This window comes from Dicentrarchus labrax, unplaced genomic scaffold (assembly GCF_905237075.1).
Source record: "Dicentrarchus labrax unplaced genomic scaffold, dlabrax2021, whole genome shotgun sequence".
Classification (NCBI taxonomy): domain Eukaryota; kingdom Metazoa; phylum Chordata; class Actinopteri; family Moronidae; genus Dicentrarchus; species Dicentrarchus labrax.
In genome coordinates this window covers 8,779,096-8,801,219 of record NW_026136722.1, presented here as the reverse complement: position 1 = coordinate 8,801,219, position 22,124 = coordinate 8,779,096, and the positions used below count along the sequence as shown (strand labels likewise).

Genomic DNA, 22,124 nt, shown 5'->3' with positions numbered 1-22,124 from the left:
GCCTTTAAGCTCAGCAAGCCTGTCAGAGGAGCTCTATGGGGAGGCTATGAAATCAAGAGACCAACTCAACATCGCTGTAGAAAGTGGAGTGCGTGTGTGTGTGAGATTGTGAGGTTAGAGTATATACATGTGTGAATGTTTGTATTTGCTTGCTTAATGAGCATGAAGTTTCGTCTCTGCAGAGACAGCAGCGAAACATAAGTGGCAGAACTAAAAACAGACTGCATGCTCCGCACACACACACACACACACACACACACACACACACACACACACACACACACTTGAATCATTTATCCAGGAGGGAGGCAATGCAGGCTAGAATTCCTTTAATCAAGTTGTTTACGATTTTGAGTTTGACGTTGGCTCACTTGGGAACATTTTCTCTCCTTTTAAGACAAAATGTGAAATTATATGAAATTAGAGGCAGCAGCGGGACTCAGGCACTTATGCACTAAAGACACCCCAAGCCTCAATATATCATTTCCATATGCAGAGGCAGACACGGGGTGGACAAGATCGTCTCTCCTCACCCTCTCTGTTTCTCTTTATGTACCCGCTCTCTCTGAGTGGTTCTGTGCAATGAAGGAGGGGGAAAAAAAAGAGAAATGCAGTTTAGGGAAGGGGGTCCTCTGGGTCCAGACTTGTCAGGAAGCACCTGATGTTCATGGCAGAGAGGGGAAAGTCCCCTGCCTGGTGGGTGGGGTGGGCCACACACATACACACACACACACACACACACACACACACACACACACACACACACACACACAGAGACACACACATGCGAGGAACATTACCGCACAAATTATACACACCTCCATAAGTATGACCCCATGAACTATGTACAGTGTATGTCTACACAATTAATCATCCAATAGTGCAATTTTGATTTAAGTTTCCATATATTATAATTTTGACATTCGGCAGGAGTGATATTTGTTAAGTTTTGAGCTTTAAAGACCAGTTTTGGTTTATAAAATGCTTTTGTTACACTTGATGTGTTACAGTAAAATAAAAACCTGAAAAAGAAAGAAACTGACTATATATTGTCAAACATGATAACAGGAGAAGTGCAATAAATCTCTAAAAAAGAGTATCGGTGTGAAAGCAAGGTTTCACTTCCAAAAGATGGATCATTGTCTGTCATTTAATGATGCTCTTAATTTAAACTCTGAAAACAAACAAGAACAGTTTTTTTAGACTATGTCTTAGCAACTCGCCAAAGTAGTAATTACTTGAATTTGTTTAGATTAGAGCCACTGTAATACCTTTAGTTGCTACTATTTTAACAGTGTTTTTACTGATCTAATCTAATTGGTTCTGTTTCTCAAAACCAAATAATTCTGATCACAATATTTTGCAGAATAATCACAGTGATCATTGTTCTGGTAAAAGTGGAGCGCTGTCATACAATTTGACAGAGAGTGTGTGTAACGGTGAATGTGTCTCCTCTTTTTGTCTTCCAGGGCAGCACACTGAGAAAGAGAAAGATGTATGAAGAGTTCCTTAGCAAGGTCTCCATCCTTGGTAAGTCTGTGTGTATATGTATCAAAATATATCACATAATGAACGCAGTGTGCTTGCACGTGTATGCCATGTTACGCATTCATTTTAAACACCGGGTCAGAGAGTCCAGAGTGCAGGCAGTTAAATCTGCCGAGTGCAACATATACTGTAGCTTAGCCCACATAAACACAGGCACACGTTGTCACACAAGGCCCATAGCTGAGTAAGGTCTGTGTGTACAGTCCTAATCTTCTCGCACTGTTCATACTAAAGCCAGTCACACTCTGCAATGTCTCTGTGTGGACAATTAAAGAATAGGGAGTTAAGCTAAGCTTCTATTTTCCTACTGGAATTTGGATAACAGCAGCCTACACAGGCCATTGAGTTTGGAGGAATTGGGAATGAGATTCATTCAGACTTTCAAAACGAGTTGCAATTGGAACTGACATCTCATCCCCTTCCACTTGATCGTGTGTGTGTGGTGTATAGAATAAGGCCATGCCCCCTGTACAGAGTTATTAGCTGGCTGAGTAAACACATACACTCAATTCAGGTCTTAGGAGAACGTCGCCGCAAGATCTACTCTCTTTTCAATCACCTCCTTTCTTCTACGTCTCCCTTTTTGACAGCCTTGTTGGGGCCTGTATTCAAACGCCCGCCTCCTTCTTCGAAATGCTTTTCCTCTCTTCATTCCTCTTTTCTGTCGCTCTGGTGCTCCGCTCTACCTCTTTGAATTGGAGGAGGGGTAGGAGGCGGGAGTGTTTTTGTTTGTCTTTGATTTTTGAGATAACCACGAAATTGGGTACAAGCCCTTGATGTCAAGGAGTGAAGGGGGAAAAAACAACATGTTCTTTGTTGCCTACACAGAGAGGCTTCATCGTCCCAATGGCCAATAACCTGTGTGCGTACTATGTATGTGTGTACCAAGGTGACCCAAGTGGGTGCAGGCCCTGCGAAGCGTGAAATTTAGGTTCTTTAGTCAGCACATTTGTGTATCGTGTTACATGCCGAGCTGTTAGGGATCACTACTATAGGACCTGCTGCCTTTAGCTTGCAGCCAGACAGAGGACATCCATCTGGGGCCGGCAGACACCACGGCCCCACCGGAGGGACACTGGACACCTCCAATCAACCAGACTTCACCTTAGTTAATCCTAAATACACACACACACACACACACATACACGCACACAAACACAAATAGACACACACTGGGATCGGTTACTGAGCACATCAGGAGACAATAGTCTCAGATAAAGAGATTCTGCTGTAGTTTTACGCCTCTAACTCACGTCTTAGTCAAATCAAAACACTGAATCACCCTTTTATCTAGACAAAGCTAGAGATGAGGAGTGTTTTCACTGCAGATAAGTCACATTCCACATGTAGATGTATAGACCATTAAGATTAGGGAATGGTAATCTGCTGAATTGTAAAAGCAGGATGAGCTCATTTGTCAGATCTTCTACGTGGAGGCATTTAGGTGTTAGTGGGCCCTCTTTCTATAAATATCAATAGTTCTTAGTTGCTGAAAACTTTGTTGGTTGGAACATTTCTCCCAGTGAGGATGTGTGACCGTCTGTGTTTTTGGTTTCTGTGTGAATACCAACAGCTTCTAGAAATATCCCGGGCTAACCACGTCACTGTACATGTGGTTGGATGGTCGGAAAGACAGCTGTCGCCACTGGCTTTCAGGGTCAACAAAAAAAGTGAAAAAGATAGATTTTATCACAGGTTTTGGTCGGACTCATTCACAAATTTTCTTCATGTTCCTGCAAATAAATATCTATTCCGAAGTTTGTCGTTTTTTATTTAATTTAAATTAATTTTAATGTTTCATTGGATTCCATTTAAGGTAATTTAATCTGAACTTTATTATTACAGCCTGTACAATTATAAACCCTGTTTCTGGAATGTAACTGAACATACTGTACACATTTTACAATAACAGAAGGCAAATATTCAGTTTTATCTTCCTAATCCTTTAGGTGTATCTCAGACACTGAACAAACACTATTATTTGCACTGTAAGTTCATCCTATACATATTCACTTTTACAAGCACCAAGCAGATGCTCTTATCTACACCAATTTACCCTGAGGGAGCCTCCTCTCGAGGATACCTGACTTTGTTTTGGAGAAAACTTTGTATGGTCAGACCTGAACTAACCTCAAAGAGGACAGCTCTCTGTCAGCACACCACAGGATCAGTAGAGCTGAGGTCTTAAAGATTCAGGGGTTAGTTTCAAGGTGTTTTAGCTCCATGAGGCTCCATGGGAGGAGGGAGGAGGCAGGGGGATCTAAAATGTAATGGTCCCTGATGAATGATTGGATTAGCCCAAGGTAGGAATTATCGTTCCCACCAGCTTACTGGACTTGAGCAAGAGACATCCTCTCAGACCATGGAATGCACACAAACACAACCATATTTTTGTATCTACTGTTGCATTCATCATCAGTGTAAATAACACATTGTTCTTACATATCTGTATGTATTTTCCATTCACAGAGTCTTTGGATAAGTGGGAACGTCTGACGGTGGCCGATGCTCTGGAGCCCGTCCAGTTTGAGGACGGAGAGAAGATAGTGGTGCAAGGAGAACCTGGTGATGACTTCTTCATTATTACAGAGGTAAAGTCTGTGAGAGGGCCTAGGTGTGTGTTTGTGAGAATCTCTGTGCTGTGTTACTGCTCTGACTTGTAGACAAAGTAGTACTTGGATGAGTAAGACAGGATGTGTGGTACACTTTCTTTTACTGTCACATTTCCTGTAAACTGTATGCGTTGACATATGGGGCCCAAGACTGTGTATGTGTCATCAGGTGGGCACTCGGGTGGTTGATGTACACATCATCATGCAGAGACGTTGGTGGGCTCTTTGGGGTCGGAACTGATCCCAGTTTATTGCCACCAGCAGACAGACAACCTCCACAATTTCAACCCCCCACCCCCCACCCCCCCCTCACACTGGAGGCTTTGTGGAGCTGGGGCCCCTGGTGCAGCTTCATGAAGGGCCCCCTGCCTGTCATCCTAACACACTTTTGATTAACTCCATACTTACACAGCTTTCACCAGGGTCAAGTCAAGAGGGCCCAGTCTAGAGGGGGTGGGGCCGCAATCTGCTGTGGTTTTGTCCTTTCCTCCCTTCTTTCCCCTCTCATTGTCATGGTTGAAGGTTAGTCCCTCTGTCACTTGCTCTGTCCGTCTAATTATGTGTGCAACAATAGTCCTTGAGAGCAGGGACTTGGTTACAGTACATGGGAGCGGTTAGGTGTGGTTACGCCACAGGAGGAGGATTTTATCAAAGGTGCTGAGTGATGTGTTGCTCCTCATCCCTCTTTTGGCTCGCTCTCGTTCTCTCTGTTCCACCTGCGCCCCTCCAGCACAACACACCTCCTCTCCATCCTTCTTTCATCCATTTTCTCACTCTCCTAGGTTTGCCTCTCTTCGAAGATATACACTGCAGCCCCTAAGTATTAGAACAGTGATTTATTTCCTTTTGTTTTGACCCTAATCCAGCACATTTGAGGTTAAAGTTCGGACTTTCAATTCAAAACATTTGATGGTGGTCGCATCCATATTGGTTGAATGGTTTAGCACTTGTGGGGCCACTATTTTATGTATATTCCCCAATAAATCCAACTTAGCTTGTGTTTTACTTGCTGAAATCCAGACTGAACATGAAACGTGAAAAGTGCCTCTGAAGAAAGCGAAAACTGAAGACAGCTACAGTGCTGCCCTGGAAGTGCATTACCAGGCAAGACGCATTGGCAAGAGTCATTGATTGCAAAGAATTAAAATATGATAATATCAAAATTACACTCCAGTTAAAGCAAGACAATGTCACTTGTGCAATGTAACAATGTAAGAAGAGTCATAAATCCAGTGAATTAAATAAAGATCATGATGTGATCTTGGCAGCAATGATTGTAGCAAGCCAGCCAGGAGCTATTACAGCTCACAGTACATGATATGCACACCAATAGCACAGACAATACAATACCTCATAGTCACCATGAGGGCATGAAACGGTAAAACAACATAAAACCTACTGCTGGGAAGTGGAGACGACTGTAAAGCAGTGGTTATATACAGGAGAGAAAACAGCTCTCCATGTGCCCATAGCATGATTTGCTCAACAATGTTATGTGATCTGCTACTTCTCTACATTTAAGAACAAATGTTGCTGCGACCACTACAGAAAGTTGCACATAAACATTTACCAGATGCAAAACAAGATAGTCAGCTCCATAACTTAATGGCCGTGTTTGCGCTGTAATATCATTAGTGTGATATCTTTTGTGAATCAGACCTTGAGATGGGGGAAAAGATGGCGGTCGTAAGTGATGTGCAATTCATTGTGCTATCGGAGGCCGCAATCCAATTTTTGTCAATTGAAGAAGGGGGTGTTTTTTCACTTGTGAATTCAGCTTTTTTATATTTATTATATATAAGAGTAATATTTTATGTCTTCAATGGCTCTACCTCATGGACCATTGTTTCATATCAAATGTGATAGAAGACTAAGCCAAGTAAATAAAAATGTATCCCTGTCCAAATATTTATAGACTGCACTGTATATATCTTATGTTCACCTCACATTATCTGACCAGTTTTGGTCAGTTTTGAAGCCTCCAATTGAAGCCTCCTGAAGCTACAGAAATCCTTTAAAAGCCACTTTGACTATGCAGAAAATGAATCCTGTTGGGGTTTAGGACACAAATATAGCAGTTACTTTAGCAATGCATGACTCATCAGTCTGAGACTTGTACATCCTAGAGAGGAGAAAGGCAAAATACGCATAGGAATCTGGGGGATTATGGGATGGAGAGACGGAGCAGAAAGAGGGAAAGGAAGAGAGTGTCACAGCAGACACTGTGAGCCTCGTCGTTCGCATCATCACATCCACACTCGTCACTGAGGAAGAGGGCTAACTTTCCCACTCTCTTCCTAATAATGAATAATCTTTTTTACCTCACTGCTGCTTCCTCTTTAATTCTATCACCCTTTCTTAATCCCTTTCTCCCGTCTATCTTCCATTTTCTTATAAGCTCTTTCAGTCCCTCCCTTCCTCTCTCTCTTTCTGTCTGTCTGTCTCTCTCTCTCTGTCTCTCTCTCTCTCTCTCTCTCTCTCTCTCTCTCTCTCTCTCTCTCCGTCTCATGCAGCAGGGCCTGACTTTCCCAGAGCAGGGTGGACTGTGGTGGAATGTGTGCTGCTGACTTTCACACGGGGTCAGGAGACCCAGCCTCTAGGGAGGAGACCAGGGAGAGAAAGAGAGAGAGAAGGATGAGTCAAAGAGGGCAGGGAGGGACTTACAGGGAGAGAGAAGCTGATTCAAAAAGGGCCATAAGTAAGGTGCGAGACGAGTGACATCAGTCTCGCTACAACTTTCCTACCTCGCCATCCTCTCTTTTTCTTCATTTGCACACCTTTATTTCTTTTGAATAAACCAGGTTGAGACGTCAGTGTTTAGTTCAGTCAAAACTCTCCCATTTCTCTCCTCCTCACTCCTCCGCCTCCCTCTTCCTCTGTCTCTTCTCACTCTTTGTTGTTTCTGTGGTTTTTGGACCATCAGCCAAAGACAAATCCCACAATCACTAATTACGTGCTGCTGATGGGAAGGATTAACAAAAGGGAGGTATAGAGACATCACTTTCTTTGCCTGCCAGGAGGAACGGGGCCCTAATCAAATGTGGCATGTTTACATTTTTTTCTCACACTGTACAAACAAGCCTTTACAGAACTCTGGGGCCGTGAAGCCTCACCTTCAATTGCAATCCCCTCCTTCCTCTCTCTTTCCTCCATTTCCTCCTTTCTTCTGGGCTTATGCTCCTACTCACCCACTATGCGCACTCTTTCTTCCTCATGCTCATGCTCATACACCCCAGCACCCTGTTATCTGTGGTCTCACCGCTGCCACCTCAAATGGTGCACATGAAAGGAGGGCAAAGGAGGGATAAGGAGGGATAAGGAAGCTTGTTGAATATCAGATGAAGCAGATGTCGGTGAGAGTTGTGAAACATGGTGTTGAAAAGAGACAAGCATGTTGGATTTGCTGCTTCTTACTGTAGGTCAGGGGTCAGCAACTTTTTTTTGATATGAAGTGCCATTTTTAAAGTTTATTGTTAACCAGTCCCGGGATTTTGCTGATTTTATGATGGATGTAACAATGTTTGAAAAGTGAAAATTGCAAAAAATCCCATTACAAATCAAGGTCAACTCATTCTAAGTAACCTTGTGTAAAAAAAAATCCAATAAAAGCAATTTAACAAAGTATGAAATACTGCAAATGAATCAATTTCACATTGTTAAGATAATTTGTCTCATGTCGGATCAGTCTACGAAATGTTTTCTCCCAAACTGACAGTAATAATCCTACCTGTCAGAACTGTCTCTCTCCTCATATTTTCATCATGTATCAGTGAATACATGAATAATCAGCAAAACCTTTCGCATACAGTGTGTGAGGAAAAAAAGAAAAGGATCCAAACAAATTTATAAAAGTTTCAAGCATTTGTCAGGGATTCACTGAGATAACCTCCACTTATCTTAAACTCCCAGTGATTTTAATTGGAGACCAACACTTTGTGTTTTACGTCCTAAACAAATCACTGCATGGCTTTCTTTCATATTAAACATCGACCAGTTAGTACATTTACTTTAATCTGAACATTTTACTCATTCTTCCAGCTTCATTACTTCCACTTTCCTGTGCCAAATAAGTTTCCGTCTGTTTTCTGTTGACCACAGCAAAGTATTTACATCTGAATGTGATTATATGTGAGATCGTCTGTTGCCCGTCTGCTGGTCTGCAAAGCCAAACTCACCTTTCCATTCTGCTCATGCTGCTGTCAGAGTGAGTCAAAGTACAATGGATGCATTGTGAGGGAAATTAAAAGATGATTTGTTGCCAATTAACGAATCAGACATTATTTTATCATTTATCATTTTATTATTCATCTTATTTAAAATCCTTAAGTAATCAAATCAAGTCATTTGTGTTAAAGTCAAACTCGAGTTACAAGTCTTTTTTGATTTTGAAATGAAGTCAGTCAGGCTTATGACTGGAGTCTAAGTCATGTGACTCGCGTTGACACCTGCCTGTCAACCGTAAGATGAAAAGTCAGTGAAATCATGTGAGGGTTGTTCGCCTTCTCTGCTAATGCTTTAACTCTCGTCTCCCCAATAATCAATCTAAACAACAACTCAATGTGTGATTTCATATTTGTCCTTTGACCCCACACAAAAGTAATCACACTGAGGGTATCCAAAGGGTCCCTGTGGGTCACACAACAGAGAAATCCTCTGTGGGTTGTTTACAGTATATCGCCTATTAGTGTGATCTACGCGTATGTGCTGAAATGCAATTTAGCAAATGGAGCTTAACGCTGCTTTTTACAGACTGAGGATCAATGCAGTTAATGAATTAAGCCATTTTTGTCTAAGTGCAAGCATACAGTCACAAAAGATTAACAGCTCTTAATTGGGTGAAACCATTTTTTGAGTCATTACTTTTTGAAAAGCAACCCATAGGCCATTGCATATTCTCAAGAGTGCAATCCTTGTGTGTGTGTGTGTGTGTGTGTGTGTGTGTGTGTGTGTGTGTGTGTGTGTGTGTGTGTGGGGGGGTGTGTGTGTGTGTGTGTGTGTGTGTGTGAGAAGATGCAGACACTGCTGGTACTGGGTGGCCTCCTGAACAGGCTACTCAGGATATCACCTTTCTTCCTCCGTCTTTCACTGTGCCTCTTTCTCTCTCTCTTTCTTTTCGTCCCGTTTGTCGATCCAACGGTTAGTAACTTCCTACATGCAAGACGCTACATTTAGACATGTCACCACTTAGCCGACTCGCTACGCTCTGTGGGCGGTATGTGTGTTTAGATATGAGTGGGTGTGAATGTGCATTTTGGTTAAGGACTGTGAGGAGCGTTATCTGACCAGCAGTACCGCGTTGTAGTGATGATTTCTTCCTTCTGCCTCACACTCTTCCTCTCTCCTGTCTCTGTTTGTCTGAGGTTTATTTACTATCCATTCATTCATACTTTCTGTTTGTTTCCCTTTTGTCTTATCGTCGCCAGTCCCTGTGTCAGGCAGCCTGGCGAGGAGGATCTTCAATGTTTATAAAAGAAATATCTTTGGAGCAGAGCACTGCCCCTGGGGTGGTACAGTGTGTGTGATGGTTATCTAGACCACACTGGGTGATGTTCACGAATGAACTACTGTACTTGACGGTGCTGCACTGTCTCACTTTCTTTGTTTGGACATGAATGGAAAGGAGAGGAATCAACTGGTCGTAAACACAGGAGCTTCTTTGCCCCACCCCCCTCGTTCTCTCCCCATTCACATCTCTGTTTTATACCACGTTTGCCCTCAACCCGCTTGTTTGGTGCGGTGTCATAAAGTTCAGTAAAAGTGGCCGCTGTGGTGTTTTCACTTAGGTTAAACATGGGAGAAGGTGCAGTGGTATCATTTTATAGGGTTTTGTTTCTTTGGTCACTGTATGAAAAGTTAATGCAATGACCTTTATTAAACAATAATAACTATTTATAACCGTGTTTCCATCTACTATTTTTTGCACATTTTCAATTTACACATTAAAAAACATTAAAAAGAACTAAAACATTTTTACACTGGGCTGAGACACTTATTGAATAAATTATGGTAGACATGAAGCATCTGACTTATTTGAGACACAAAAAAAAGAAGGCAGACGAAGACACCAGATATGTGTGGGCCACCAGCTGTTTATCTCAAAGCACTCAGCTCCTTATATTACGGTAGTGAAAGGAAATATATTCATTTTGTTTGCACTACATTTGGATAGATTAAGAACAGCAGAGAGATGACAAAAAATAAGGGCAGAGAGAAACAACAAAGGCCGTTGTGACACACAGTTTGGACCAAGCGGCAAACCCGTGGTTGGCAAATGAAGAGAAAGTAACAAAAACTTGGGTTTGGCTACAGAAGTGAGTGATCGCCACAAGCCCCCATATTAAAACGTCTACTTTACAGCAGAAATAAACATGTTTACAACCTGGTAACCCTAAAACAGTTCTCTGTCTCTATAGCAAAATACCCCGTTCATGATGACTGTAAGTGGGGTAAATTTTTATATAACTCGCCTGTTTAAATTATGTTAAGGCTTAAAGTTATGCACAATTCACTACTTCTAAAGATGGCGACGGCCAGACCCACCGCACTTTGAGCTTCACAATGGCTCTTTAGAAACCTACGGTTGACGTCACGCAGACTGTGTCCATTTTTAATTATACAGTTATGGTTGGCGCCTTAGGTCGCCAGGGTGCCTTTGGAAGAGTACAGTTTCGATGGACAGAGATCGACGCTAATCTCTCCCATGTCTTTGAATCAGTATTAGTTTCCCTTTTTTTCAATGTGATTTAGACTGTATTTGCTGCAGTCTAGTAATGCTCGTTCAAGCTGTGTTCACATTGCGGCTTAAATGTCATACTGTATACAATGAAAAGCCTTACTGGTAGGCACAGCAGCATTTTAGTCAACCACAAAAGCAAACTGTGAACACCAGCGTCCTCTCTGCTCGTAAGGAGTTAGGCAGCAGTCGGGAGCAGCATTAGGACCCAGAGGTTCAGTCTTCTGCCTCGTGCTCAGGAGTGATCAGATAAATGTCTTGGGTGATCAGTTCAGCGACTCAGACTGGTTAATCTTTAATCAGTAGGCCTAATCAGACGAATTTCTTGCAGTAGACAAGTGATTTTGACCGCAAATCTCAAATAAATCTAAAACCCATTAAAACCACACACATACACGCGCTTTCCAAGTACAAGTCACCACTAATTCTAAATACTGTGTAAATAGTCCTTGTATGTTTTCCTCAAAAGTCCAACTTAAAGGTGGACTGTTAGGCTACATAAGAATATATATAAAGTGCTAGAAATTTGCCCACAGTGGCAATTTATTTTCAGTACACAGTTTATATCTTTATGTCAGAATTAGCTTTTTAGACAGCAACCCAAAGCAAAGTAAATGAAGTGCGTCGACCGAACACAGCACGTGACAACAAAATGCCATGGACATACACATGAGAGACAGCGACAGCAAGAGGTGAGGAGAGGAAGTGCAGCTGGTATGGTAGCCTGGGGTTTATGTATTTTTTTTTAAATGTAAAGCTACAGGCAGTGAAAACTACTGTGAAAAGCAAGCAACAAACTAGTAAATACGATCTGTAGTTGGGCCAACATTGTATTGAACAGACATTGAGACAAATCAGCTTTTTCTCTTGAAAGAAAAATGCATTTTTCAGTGGCAAAAAGGCTGGAAATATGACACGTCAAAGACCTTCTGCGAGTGCCTAGCCACCGCCAGTATGGGGTTGTACATAGAAAAATAATAGGGGTAATAGTGTATTTTGGCCTTGGTCCGCTACAGTATGACTGCCCCCACTCCACAGCTAAATTCACTCTGCAGTATAGCGTGAGTGGAGGTCATGGCATCACGGCACAGTTTGGCTAAATATTACTTGGAGGTCATCCCTCAGACACGGTATGCCCCACTTACTTGAACAGAATCCCCAACTTCTCCACAGTTCATTTCAAGCAAAAACTCACACGTACGTTACACACGTATCCCTTTCACTGAAACACAGTCTCACCTTTGTATGCCTGCAGCAAAGAGCTGGCAGTTTTGGGGTTCTCATTAAAGCTCATTATATTCATATTTAGCATTATTAGCCTGGTCAGCAGAAGGAGCAGAGGGAGCAGAGACGGATTACAGACACTGAGAGAGTGCTGGAACGGTCAAGTCTGTTTTACGGACACGGTCCAAGAGGCGCTGGGAAAGTTCCCCTACTGATTTTTTACCTGCTACCAATTACAGCCGAGTCCAGACATTAAAAACACATATTCTACCTCCACGCCAAACATATGTTCCAGAAAACACAAACAGCCAAGATTTTGAGAAATTTAGTGGCTCATATGCAAAGATAAATATTCAAAAATATGCTCATTCAGACACACATAAAGTTTGTCAGCAGCTGCAAAGTACAATATGAACTGTTATCATCTGTTGGGCAGAGTTAACGGAAATTAGATTTCCTCCGTTATACTTTTTAGATGACTCACACACACAACATCCAGCGGGCGATGGTAATGTGCGTAGCATGGTCCAGTCGGGCTGTCCAGCAGACATCAGCTGTTGATTTTCTCACTGTATGTGTGTATGTGCATCCGCGTGCAAGTTTGCGTTTCAGTCTGCATCCATCTGTGTTACTTGTTATCATTGCCTGGTTGTGTGTGTGTGTGTGTGTGTGTGTGTGTGTGTGTGTGTGTGTGTGTGTGTGTTTGTGTTTGCAACATGCTAAGTGTTGGAGTGTTTGTATGAAAGTGTGTGAGTGTTTCTGGGATCATTTAGGGACACTATATTGGAGCTGGAGTCTTGGACAATACAGTTGTTTCCATTTTGTGGGTGAATGTTGATAAGGGGGATTAAGTGATGGAGACACTGAGAAATCAGTTCAGCCTCTAACGGGCTTAGATGTTTGTATTTATTACACTCTGGAGGAAGTAAAGCAGAACCAATCAGAATTTGTATCACGTCCCCCGTTGGAATATCTGAGTGTGTGCTGTTTTGTGTCTCTGCTCACAAGCGTCCCACAGAGCAGGTGTCCGTCCCACAGAAAAGTGGGCTAAATCCTGTGCACCTGTGTTCTTGTGAAGCAAAGGAATTTCTCCTTGGCTTAATCCTCCCGACGGTTTTCAGCCCTCTTGCTAAATAACTCCTCCTTTTCTCTCCCTTTTCCCTTCTTCACCAACACCCCCTCCTCTTCCTATTTCTCTCCTTCTCATCCTGTTCTTTCTCTTGTCTCTTTCTTTCATCCAACTTTCCTTCTTTTCTCTCTCCAGGGAATAGCTTCTGTTCTGCAGCGCAGGTCTGACAATGAGGAGTATGTGGAGGTTGGACGCCTCGGACCCTCTGACTACTTTGGTGAGTGGCTCTTGGCCGACAAAGCTCTTTCTCTTCCAAGTCTAGCATCCCACACAAGAAGCAATTGGTCAAACCAATAACTGGTTTTTATTCTATACCTGTTATTTAGCTTTAGGAATATAAATTGTGCAAGGAGAAACACAAAAAAAAGCAACTTTGTCACGTAGCTGAGAAATGTCAAATGTTAGTTAGATTGCGCTGAGATGTAACATGAATATTTTGTCTTAATATTGTATTATAATAAGATTTTGGGGTCTTTAATTATACTGTGAAATTAAATGACAAAAACATACCAAAAATAACATTGTTATGCCACTAATGATTATTATCATTATCAATTAATCTGTGGATTATTTTCTTGATTAAGGGTTAATCGTATATTAAAAAGTCTATGTGACAATGCTCATCACAAGTTCCCAGAGCCCAAGGTTTCTTTCTTTTCTTTGTCTTAATGAGACAAAGAAAAGCAGCAAATATTACCATTTGAGAAGCAAGAATCAGTTGTCATTTTGCCTTAAAAAGTATTTAAAAGATTGAATTTAATATCAAAATTGTTCCAAATATTTGACATTTTAATTTATTTTTCAATCTTAGAGATCAAGATTTTAGTAAAAATGCTTGGAATGAAAATGATCTATCGTCAAATGAAGTGTCTAAGGATCTGTGAAGTTTCAGTTGCTCTGTTCCAAAAACAGATTTTCAGGATGGAAAAAATTAAAACAAGAGCCAATCAGAGTTGCTGCTTAAAACAAGTTATTTATTACCCAGCAATACACTACTGATGCTGAAATTCAATGAATTTCAAATGCCTTAAACACGAATTGTCATTCATACACAAATCATAATCATTTTTTTTTTACAGATGCTCAAAACTATGCAGATTTGGAACATTTAATGACCCCAGCTGGTGGCCCTCTCTTCCCCCTCCTCCTCTTCCTCTTCCTCTTTTAGGTGAAATCGCCCTGCTGTTGAACCGTCCCAGGGCAGCCACCGTAGTCGCTCGCGGCCCGCTCAAGTGTGTGAAGCTGGACAGGCCCCGATTTGAGCGTGTGCTGGGGCCGTGCTCAGAGATCCTCAAGAGGAACATCCAGAGATACAACAGCTTCATCTCCCTCACCGTGTGACAGGTCGGCCCCTCTGGGCCCCACCAGCAGGGGTGGGCAGCATCAGCATCAGAGTTTTGGTCGGTGGGTGGGAATAGGTGAGGATTCGGGGTAAAGGACATGGGTTTTACATGCACAACAACAGGGCGCTTATTTCCTGCCTTTTTTTCCCCCTTTTTGCGCATTTCTTTTCTTTTCTTTGATCTTGTGCACTTTGACTTGACCTGTGCTGTCACGTAGCTTTATGTCAAAAACAACATGCAGGAGTGTTAAAAATCAGAGCGAGGACAGGGATCATTCAACTGTAAATGAGTCATGTATACAGTGTGTCAACTGTATAGGATGCATGCTTCTAGACTGACAAACAATGGCGTTTGCACTTTGTTGATTTATGAAGGGTATGGATGAATTCAGGAAATAAGAAGGAAGTGAAGTCATGTTCACGTACAGCAGGAGGAAGTGAGTACACATTTCCTTACTCGCTGACTGTGGTTTGCCTTTTTATCACTTCTGAGTGTGCGTGGTGCCATTCTAGGTCAGATCAGACCAGCGCTACACAGACCTCTGTTCCCTAAAGCGTAGATGTAGAGGTATGAAGAAATTTAAATTCTTGGCTTTTTCATTCATTTTTAGTGCTTCTTAAGTGTGCTTTTACTGCTGCTACTCAGTTGGGGGGGGGTTGTTACAAGCAGTGATATGTTGAGTTATCATTTTTTGTGGTGTGTGCCAGCCAAATTAACCGACAAAGTTGCTTTTTTTTCTCAAGAAATCCTCTATGTCCCAATATTCCCTGAAGCGGTTCAGTCTGATCTGTGAGCTGTGGTATTCCAAAGGCGCAGTAGTGTTATCAGTCCAGTCCACATAACACACAAACAGAGTCTGAAACACACTGACATGAAACACACACAACCATACTGTATATTCTTACACTGTCTCAGGACTATGTGAATCCTCAACACACACAAACATACACACACCTTACCTGATGCTTTTTTTGACCTGTTTTTGTTCTATGTTAAATTGCTAGATGAACGCTTTTGCACCACTTTAGAGTTTGTACCGTTGGGTCAATACAGAAGTTTGATTTAGCTGTTTTTAAGACATGACTTATGTGTTATAAATACATAAAATAAAGAGGTAGACTATATACTTGTGTTGCTTTCCTTTGATCTACTGTAATCTGTCAAAGTTGCACAACTGACCCAGCGACTGATGTTGTATAAAATGGGACCTTAAGAACTTTCTGTATTCTCTCTCTCTCTCCCTCTCTCTCTCTCTCTGTCTCTCTCTCTCTCTCTGTATCTCTTTCTTTCAACTATCAAACCATCTTGAGCAAATAAAGATAAGCTTCTGAAATCCTCTTGATTTGAGTCGTTATGTTCTCTTGATCAGCCTCTCCTTGTGTATGAGAATGTGACTCTTTTTCACATTTTTTCCCCCTTCATTTATCCCAATTTCTGGCACCCTCTCCTCCTCTCCTGACTGGATGTCTCTCTCTTTCCCCTTCATCTCAGCTCATGCCCACACCCTACCTCCCCTGAATGTTATATCTCTATTAATCTCTCTTTTCTCTCTAAAGTGCAAACGGTCCTTCTCAATCACAGCTCTTCCTACAGGTTCCTCCTCTGCATCCCTGCCTCCCACCACTCTCCTCTGCTCTCCATCCTTCTCACATTAAGCCAAGTGTCAGTCATCCGTCAGTCTGAGCTGTCAGAAAGCCTCAGAGCTCCTCCCAGCCGGTTTACACCGCAGTGGACTAAAGCCTCCACAGCTTGGACACATTCCTCTTCATCTTAATGCCCACTAAATCAACAAAGGAATGCGCCCCCAACTCGCCAACGTTGAGTTTAGTACCCCCCTCCTACACACACACACTGGCTAACACATACAACTTCATCACTTTGACAATACACACTAACACGTGAACTCACACACACACACACACACACACACACACACACACGTTTGGGTTTCGTAGCTCAATGAAACAAGAATTGCTCCTCCATCTGAAAGGTTTTGGGGCTTGACTTCCAGCACAAAAACATGTGTCCACTCAAGGCAGTTAAGCGTGAATAACACAAATGCTGCATTTCGTGCACGACTTCTCTTTCTCTCTCCTCGTGGACATGTTTACTGTTGTCACTTGGTTGCAGACCACACTGACAGTTTTAGCACTGCTGACTCTTAAGAGACTTGAAATGTTCTCCACAGTCGTTTCATCTCTCCTGTTGCTTTGCAGGATGCAGCTGAGGTTTCAGTTGCACACCGTTCCAAAGATACAGCTCGAGAAAGGGTGCGTAATTCTACCCAAAAGGAGGATAGATTGATAAGAAAAAAACATTTTTTTACCTGGCTGGAAGTTCCATAAAAAGCTAGTAAGTGGAGCTTGAGTTGGAATTGTTTAGCCAAGCTACTATTTCCAAGGTCAAGAATGAACTTTCAGGCTTAACTTTCAGTCCTTAAAGCACTTTGGATGCAATAATAACAGGTACTGAGCTCTTATGTCAACAGATCCGTCTCCATGACAACGTCAGCAAATGGAGTTTGTGTGGATGGACTGAGTATTCACAGAAAATGCTAGTAAGTGGACATCGAGCTGTGATTGTTTTGTCAAACCACCGTCATGTTTCGTGTTAAAACTCAACCTGAGATGACCTGGGTTTGTGTGTGTGTGTGTGTGTGTGTGTGTGTCTTGAGCACCTGATCAGGCAGACCCATTACTGGCCCATCCTGGGTGGGCCAGTTGAGGACAAAACTTGGCACTGCTACATGAACAGTAAGATGAAGCCTGCCTTGATACCATGGCACTGTGCCACTGTTAGAATACACACACACACACACTTTCACACACTCCTTTACCAACTTTTAATTTCAGTCACTCAGTTCTGTGTTTGGGTCTTGGGATCTACCACTGTGCCTGTAACAGTGAGACCAAAACCATTTCACCAGCTAAGCTCAGTTCAGGTAATTGAAAGTAACATGATCATAATGTTAGGAGAGGCACAGCCATCAACACTACAGCCAATGGCCAACTGCCTAGACAACATCCAGTGTTGATGGTAATATGTGAATTATTTTATTTCCACTATATATACTTTTTTGTTAAATGTTCACTTACTTTACAATTACTGCCCACTGACCAATCAAACAAGTCAGTTACAGAACTGAACAGGCTGAAGACTTCATTGGTGTGGATTTGTATTTTGCAGAACAGCAAGGATATGTTTTAATGTATGCTCTAAATGTTTGGTTAAATGTTATAAATAAAAAGTCTTTGAACACAAATTTTTCTAGCTGCTGTTATGAGTGCATTAAATGATTCGGCATACAGCCCTCTGACCAGTTGTACTGGAGTTTAGCTCTGTGTCTCCCTTTGCTCTCATTCAGCATAATAAACGGAAGCGGTCCACGAGAGGTGAAAAGCAGCAGGGACGCGGGAGGTGCATAACCCCAACTACACCACCACCCCCTCTTCTACTCCCACCATCCCTTTTTTGCTACTACAACTCCCAGATACTCCCACGGTGGAGTGTGTTTGGTGCATTTTTTGTCCAAACAAACAAGAGGCCAGACTCGGTGAGTTGGTGGGCAGCAGTGGACGGAGGAGACCGAAAGGGTGCAGAGGGTAAAGACGGACGTGGAGGAGGTGATGAACGTGCAGGAAGAGGAAGAGGAATGTGTTTTTTTAAGTCCTGAGTGGTGTGAAGTCCATGGGGAACCACTGAGATAAATTTTAAAGAATTTATCCCAGCATGGGAACGTTTTGCCTCCTCATTTACAGGATGGCTTCTTAAGGGCATCTCTCCAAATTCCAAGTTTTATATAACGATTGCCACACATTTACAAGATAAGATGGCTGGGAGGGATTTGGTATGTGTGTGTCCACATTGCTTGCATGTGTATTTGTTGCAACCCATAACCAGACACAGCCACCCATGGTCTCATGAGAGGATGTTTTATTTGGTGCTGCATATTTAGATCTGGCACAGTGAGAGTAGCCTGTGGGCGTGTGACCCTCATCTCCTCTTTTCTCTTTCTCCCTGATTCTCTCTCTTTTCTTTCCTGTCCTCTTCTCCAGCTCTCTGTGTTCCCATAGTCACCATCTCTGCTCCCTTCTATCCCCTTGTCTTGGGAGATCCGGGCTAATTAAAATGCCTGCCAACACTAGGCTACAACTTCCATTGATTCTCCCCGGCTTCTCCCTCCTCCGTGATCCCCACACCACGGTGGATAAAATCAACCCCCAACCGCCTGCGCTAATGACCGGAGCCTTTGATACGCAGCTCTTTTCTTGTCTAGATATATCGGGTGTGGCGACATGACTGTTCCAGAGTTCTGCCTGGCTGGGTCGAAGCTCTCGGTCCAGGGGCATCTTATCTCAGCCCGGTCCCCACTTCTGCTGCTATGATTTTCAGCTCTAATCGTGACCTTCTCAGGTCAAAGGTCGCCGCCCAGGCCTGGTCACAGGTGATTGAGCAATAGTGAGGCTGATGGGATTGAAAGGTTAGGGATGAGAGGGGGTGTCGAGCCGAGGTCAGGGGGAGAAGGGGAGTCAAAAATTGGGTCAGGAGATCATCACAAGGTCCGGCTCAGTTAAACAGCAGCCGCTCTACATAGTAACGATAGAATAACTTGGTGGTCATTAACACCTTTAAACAGACTGGCTTGTGTAAAATTTCTACTTTCTAGTGAAAGTAACAGTCAAGAGCAAACTCTAAGTAATTAAAATGATGTACTTTTAAATGATGTCCCCCTTCCTGCCGCTGTCTTTTGCCATTTGTCCGCAGTGGGACTCAGAGAAAAGAAAAGGAAAAAGAGAGACAGCAAAAAATGAACAAGGGGCTGAGATACCATCTGTTTGTTTTTCTGCTTTTCTTTCCCAAGCTTGTTATCGTTCCTCATTTCCTGCTGGACGACAAGTAAATAATTCACATGTATACATTTACCAACACTAAGATCAAGCCACTCTGACTCGCCTCGATTTTGGCCTCAGTTTCAAAGCTATTCCCAGCCAACGGAGCCTTGGTGACTCGCCTCCAAACGACGTGTAGAAAAAACAAACAAAAGCCTGAAATGTTCTCCTGATATTCTGCATGCTCAAGGGAGAAAAATGTGTCAGTAGCATTTTTCTGAGTGAGATATTCCATCATGCACATGACTCTGCAGTCTCCTGCCCACATTGATTCCGACCCAGCACAATCTATCTCTTCACTTGAGCTCTGACTTCACTCCCCGGGGAGGCAGCTCAGCAATTGACTCAATTGTTCCTTTATTTCAGTGCCTCCTACTCTCTGAGGAATCGTTAGGGTTTTGAGTGCAGATCATAAAAGTAGTCCAACTCTGTTCTAATCACATTAGGAAGATGAAGGAATGCAATGAGCAAAAAGTCCCCGTTGGACTATTTCGGAAATGGTCTCAAAAGCCCACTCAGATAATGTTAATAGATCTTTGGCTTTAAGACATTTTGGATGATTTGCTCCAGACTCCTGCACTTAACTCATGTTTCTAATTCAGTTGTCAGCTTTTGAGATGTGATGCTCCAAATTGAACAGGCTGACTTCAATGTCTGGATAAGATCTTGCACCTTACCAAGGAATTAACATGTTGTCGCGGTCTATTAGATGTGAGAGCGTCACTAAGTCTACCCTCGCATCCCGGAGGATTCACCTCATCCCCCATAACGCAGCCTCTCACTGCAGGTGTGCAAAGTCACAAGGCTGTCAAATGTCTCCTGATTATTAGGCCACCTAGACACCCACAACCCTCCAGCCCCAAATCCCTTCAACGTCCCAGCTGTACCTTGAGCAATGCCCCTGGGCTGAGGCAGTGGCTGGGGAGCAGAGTCCACAGGGGTGACCCGACTCTCCCTAAACCCTGCAGGAATGTGTGGATTTGAGTGAGTGCTGTAACCAGAGAGCACTCTCTCCTATCTTTAAGCCCATAATGGAGCCACTTCCTGTTGATAATCAGTTTGTTGTGATCTCCCTCTGCCTTGGGATTTTGACACTTCATCTTGAGTCCTAGGAGAGGAGGAGTTAGAAGAGGTGTTATTATGGTTCTGGTCTGTGTGCCATAATGACAGTGTGGGCTAGCATCAAAGGCTTGGGGACCAGAAAAAGTAATTTTTCTATTTTGAGCTCTAGATCCTACAACAAATCTTAACAATATTTGCACACACACACGTGCATGCAACAATGCCCAATGTGTTACTTTTAAATACAGGACATAGATTGCTTGAAATGCGTGCTTTGTGGAGGTGGCATCTCTGGTTCAATTCTGGCAGCGATATTTTCCTTTTTTTCTTGTTACTTTCTACTTTTGACTCTCAAATAAAGGCAAGAACACCAGGGAAAAAAGGAAAGAGGTCTTGCTTACGCCATCCTATTTTCTTATTTTCTTCCCTCTCATTCTCTCCCTCTCTCTCTCTCTCTCTCTCTCTCTCTCTCTCTCTCTCTCTCTCTCTCTCTCTCTCTCCCTTGCTGACATGCATCCCTCAGAGCTGGATCTGGATCTGGTACTGCTTTTACGGCCTCCAATAATAACAACAACAATAAAAGAGCAAAACAAACCAAAAAAACTACTGTAATTATTTTTTTAAAAGCAGCTATAGTGCTGCTTCCAGAGGAGCTAGCTGGGAGCTCGTTGGGGTAGGGGGCTCCCATTAACCACCGTTAATCGCTGCCTCAATGCGTGCGAAACAGCATCACGGTACGGCCCATAAACTGGGTAGGGCTTCTCTCCTGGAGGTTAAGTGCTTTCATGGCTCAGAAAGGTGTGGTTGCCATAGGAATGGCGCTGTGTTGAGCAAAATTTCAAACACAGTTAAGGGCCCTGCTCTATGTCATACTTGTATTGGGCCCTGGGGCTGAAGGCACATGGCAAACTTGGTGCACCAGAGTGGATTCTCTCACTGGTCCTTATCACAATGGTATCTCCTCCTTCAAACCCTTGCAACCCTTCCTTGACTCCTCACACCCTCTCGCCTCCTCCTTCAATCTAAGTCTTTCCTCTTCATCTCTGTTGTGGATAGTTAATGTCGCTCAAGTCAAGCAGAGAAATCTCTCCTTAATCCCCCTGATACAGAACCCTGCCCCCTCCTACATGCATATCAGCCACCACCATCATCACAGTCTACTACTAGTTCCGCCATCTCATGGTCCCTACACCATAAGCAGGGCGGCCTATGGATAGTGAAAGACAAGAGGAGAAGGAAGGGAAAATAACGAAGTTAAAAACCCATCTGACATGCCAATTGGTGTAATTATTGGCTTATAGGCTCCTAATACATTTCTAAGGACAGCTTTGTGGGCCCCTTCTGAGAGCTGAGGTTGTCTGTCATGTAGTGACATAAGACGACTTGTCATAGGGCCTGTGAGTGATCCATTTTGCTTATGATCTGTGTTTTTATTAATATGTTTTCATATAAGGCTCTCTCATGGATCTACTTTTTCACTCTTGATATTAATTTCTTGCTATTTGTTTGGATGACTTTTCTTTGCTAGTCAAAGCTATTTCTTTCCGCTTACCATTGATGCATAATCCTATAAACTCTCATGTT

The 22,124-nt window shown here is 42.8% G+C and overlaps 1 protein-coding gene across 2 annotated transcripts in view; it reads left to right on the top strand.

Moving 5' to 3' along the window:
• Nucleotides 1–15,922, top strand: part of prkar1b (protein kinase, cAMP-dependent, regulatory, type I, beta) — a 64,745-nt gene extending 48,823 nt beyond the window's left edge. For both annotated transcript variants that reach the window (XM_051387644.1, XM_051387645.1), the window contains 4 exons: nucleotides 1,470–1,530; nucleotides 4,018–4,139; nucleotides 13,382–13,463; nucleotides 14,415–15,922. In XM_051387644.1, the coding sequence (XP_051243604.1) occupies nucleotides 1,470–1,530; nucleotides 4,018–4,139; nucleotides 13,382–13,463; nucleotides 14,415–14,587 (438 nt within the window). In that variant the 3' untranslated portion in view covers nucleotides 14,588–15,922. The remainder of the gene's footprint in view (nucleotides 1–1,469; nucleotides 1,531–4,017; nucleotides 4,140–13,381; nucleotides 13,464–14,414) is intronic.
• The last annotated feature ends 6,202 nt before the right edge of the window (nucleotides 15,923–22,124 follow it).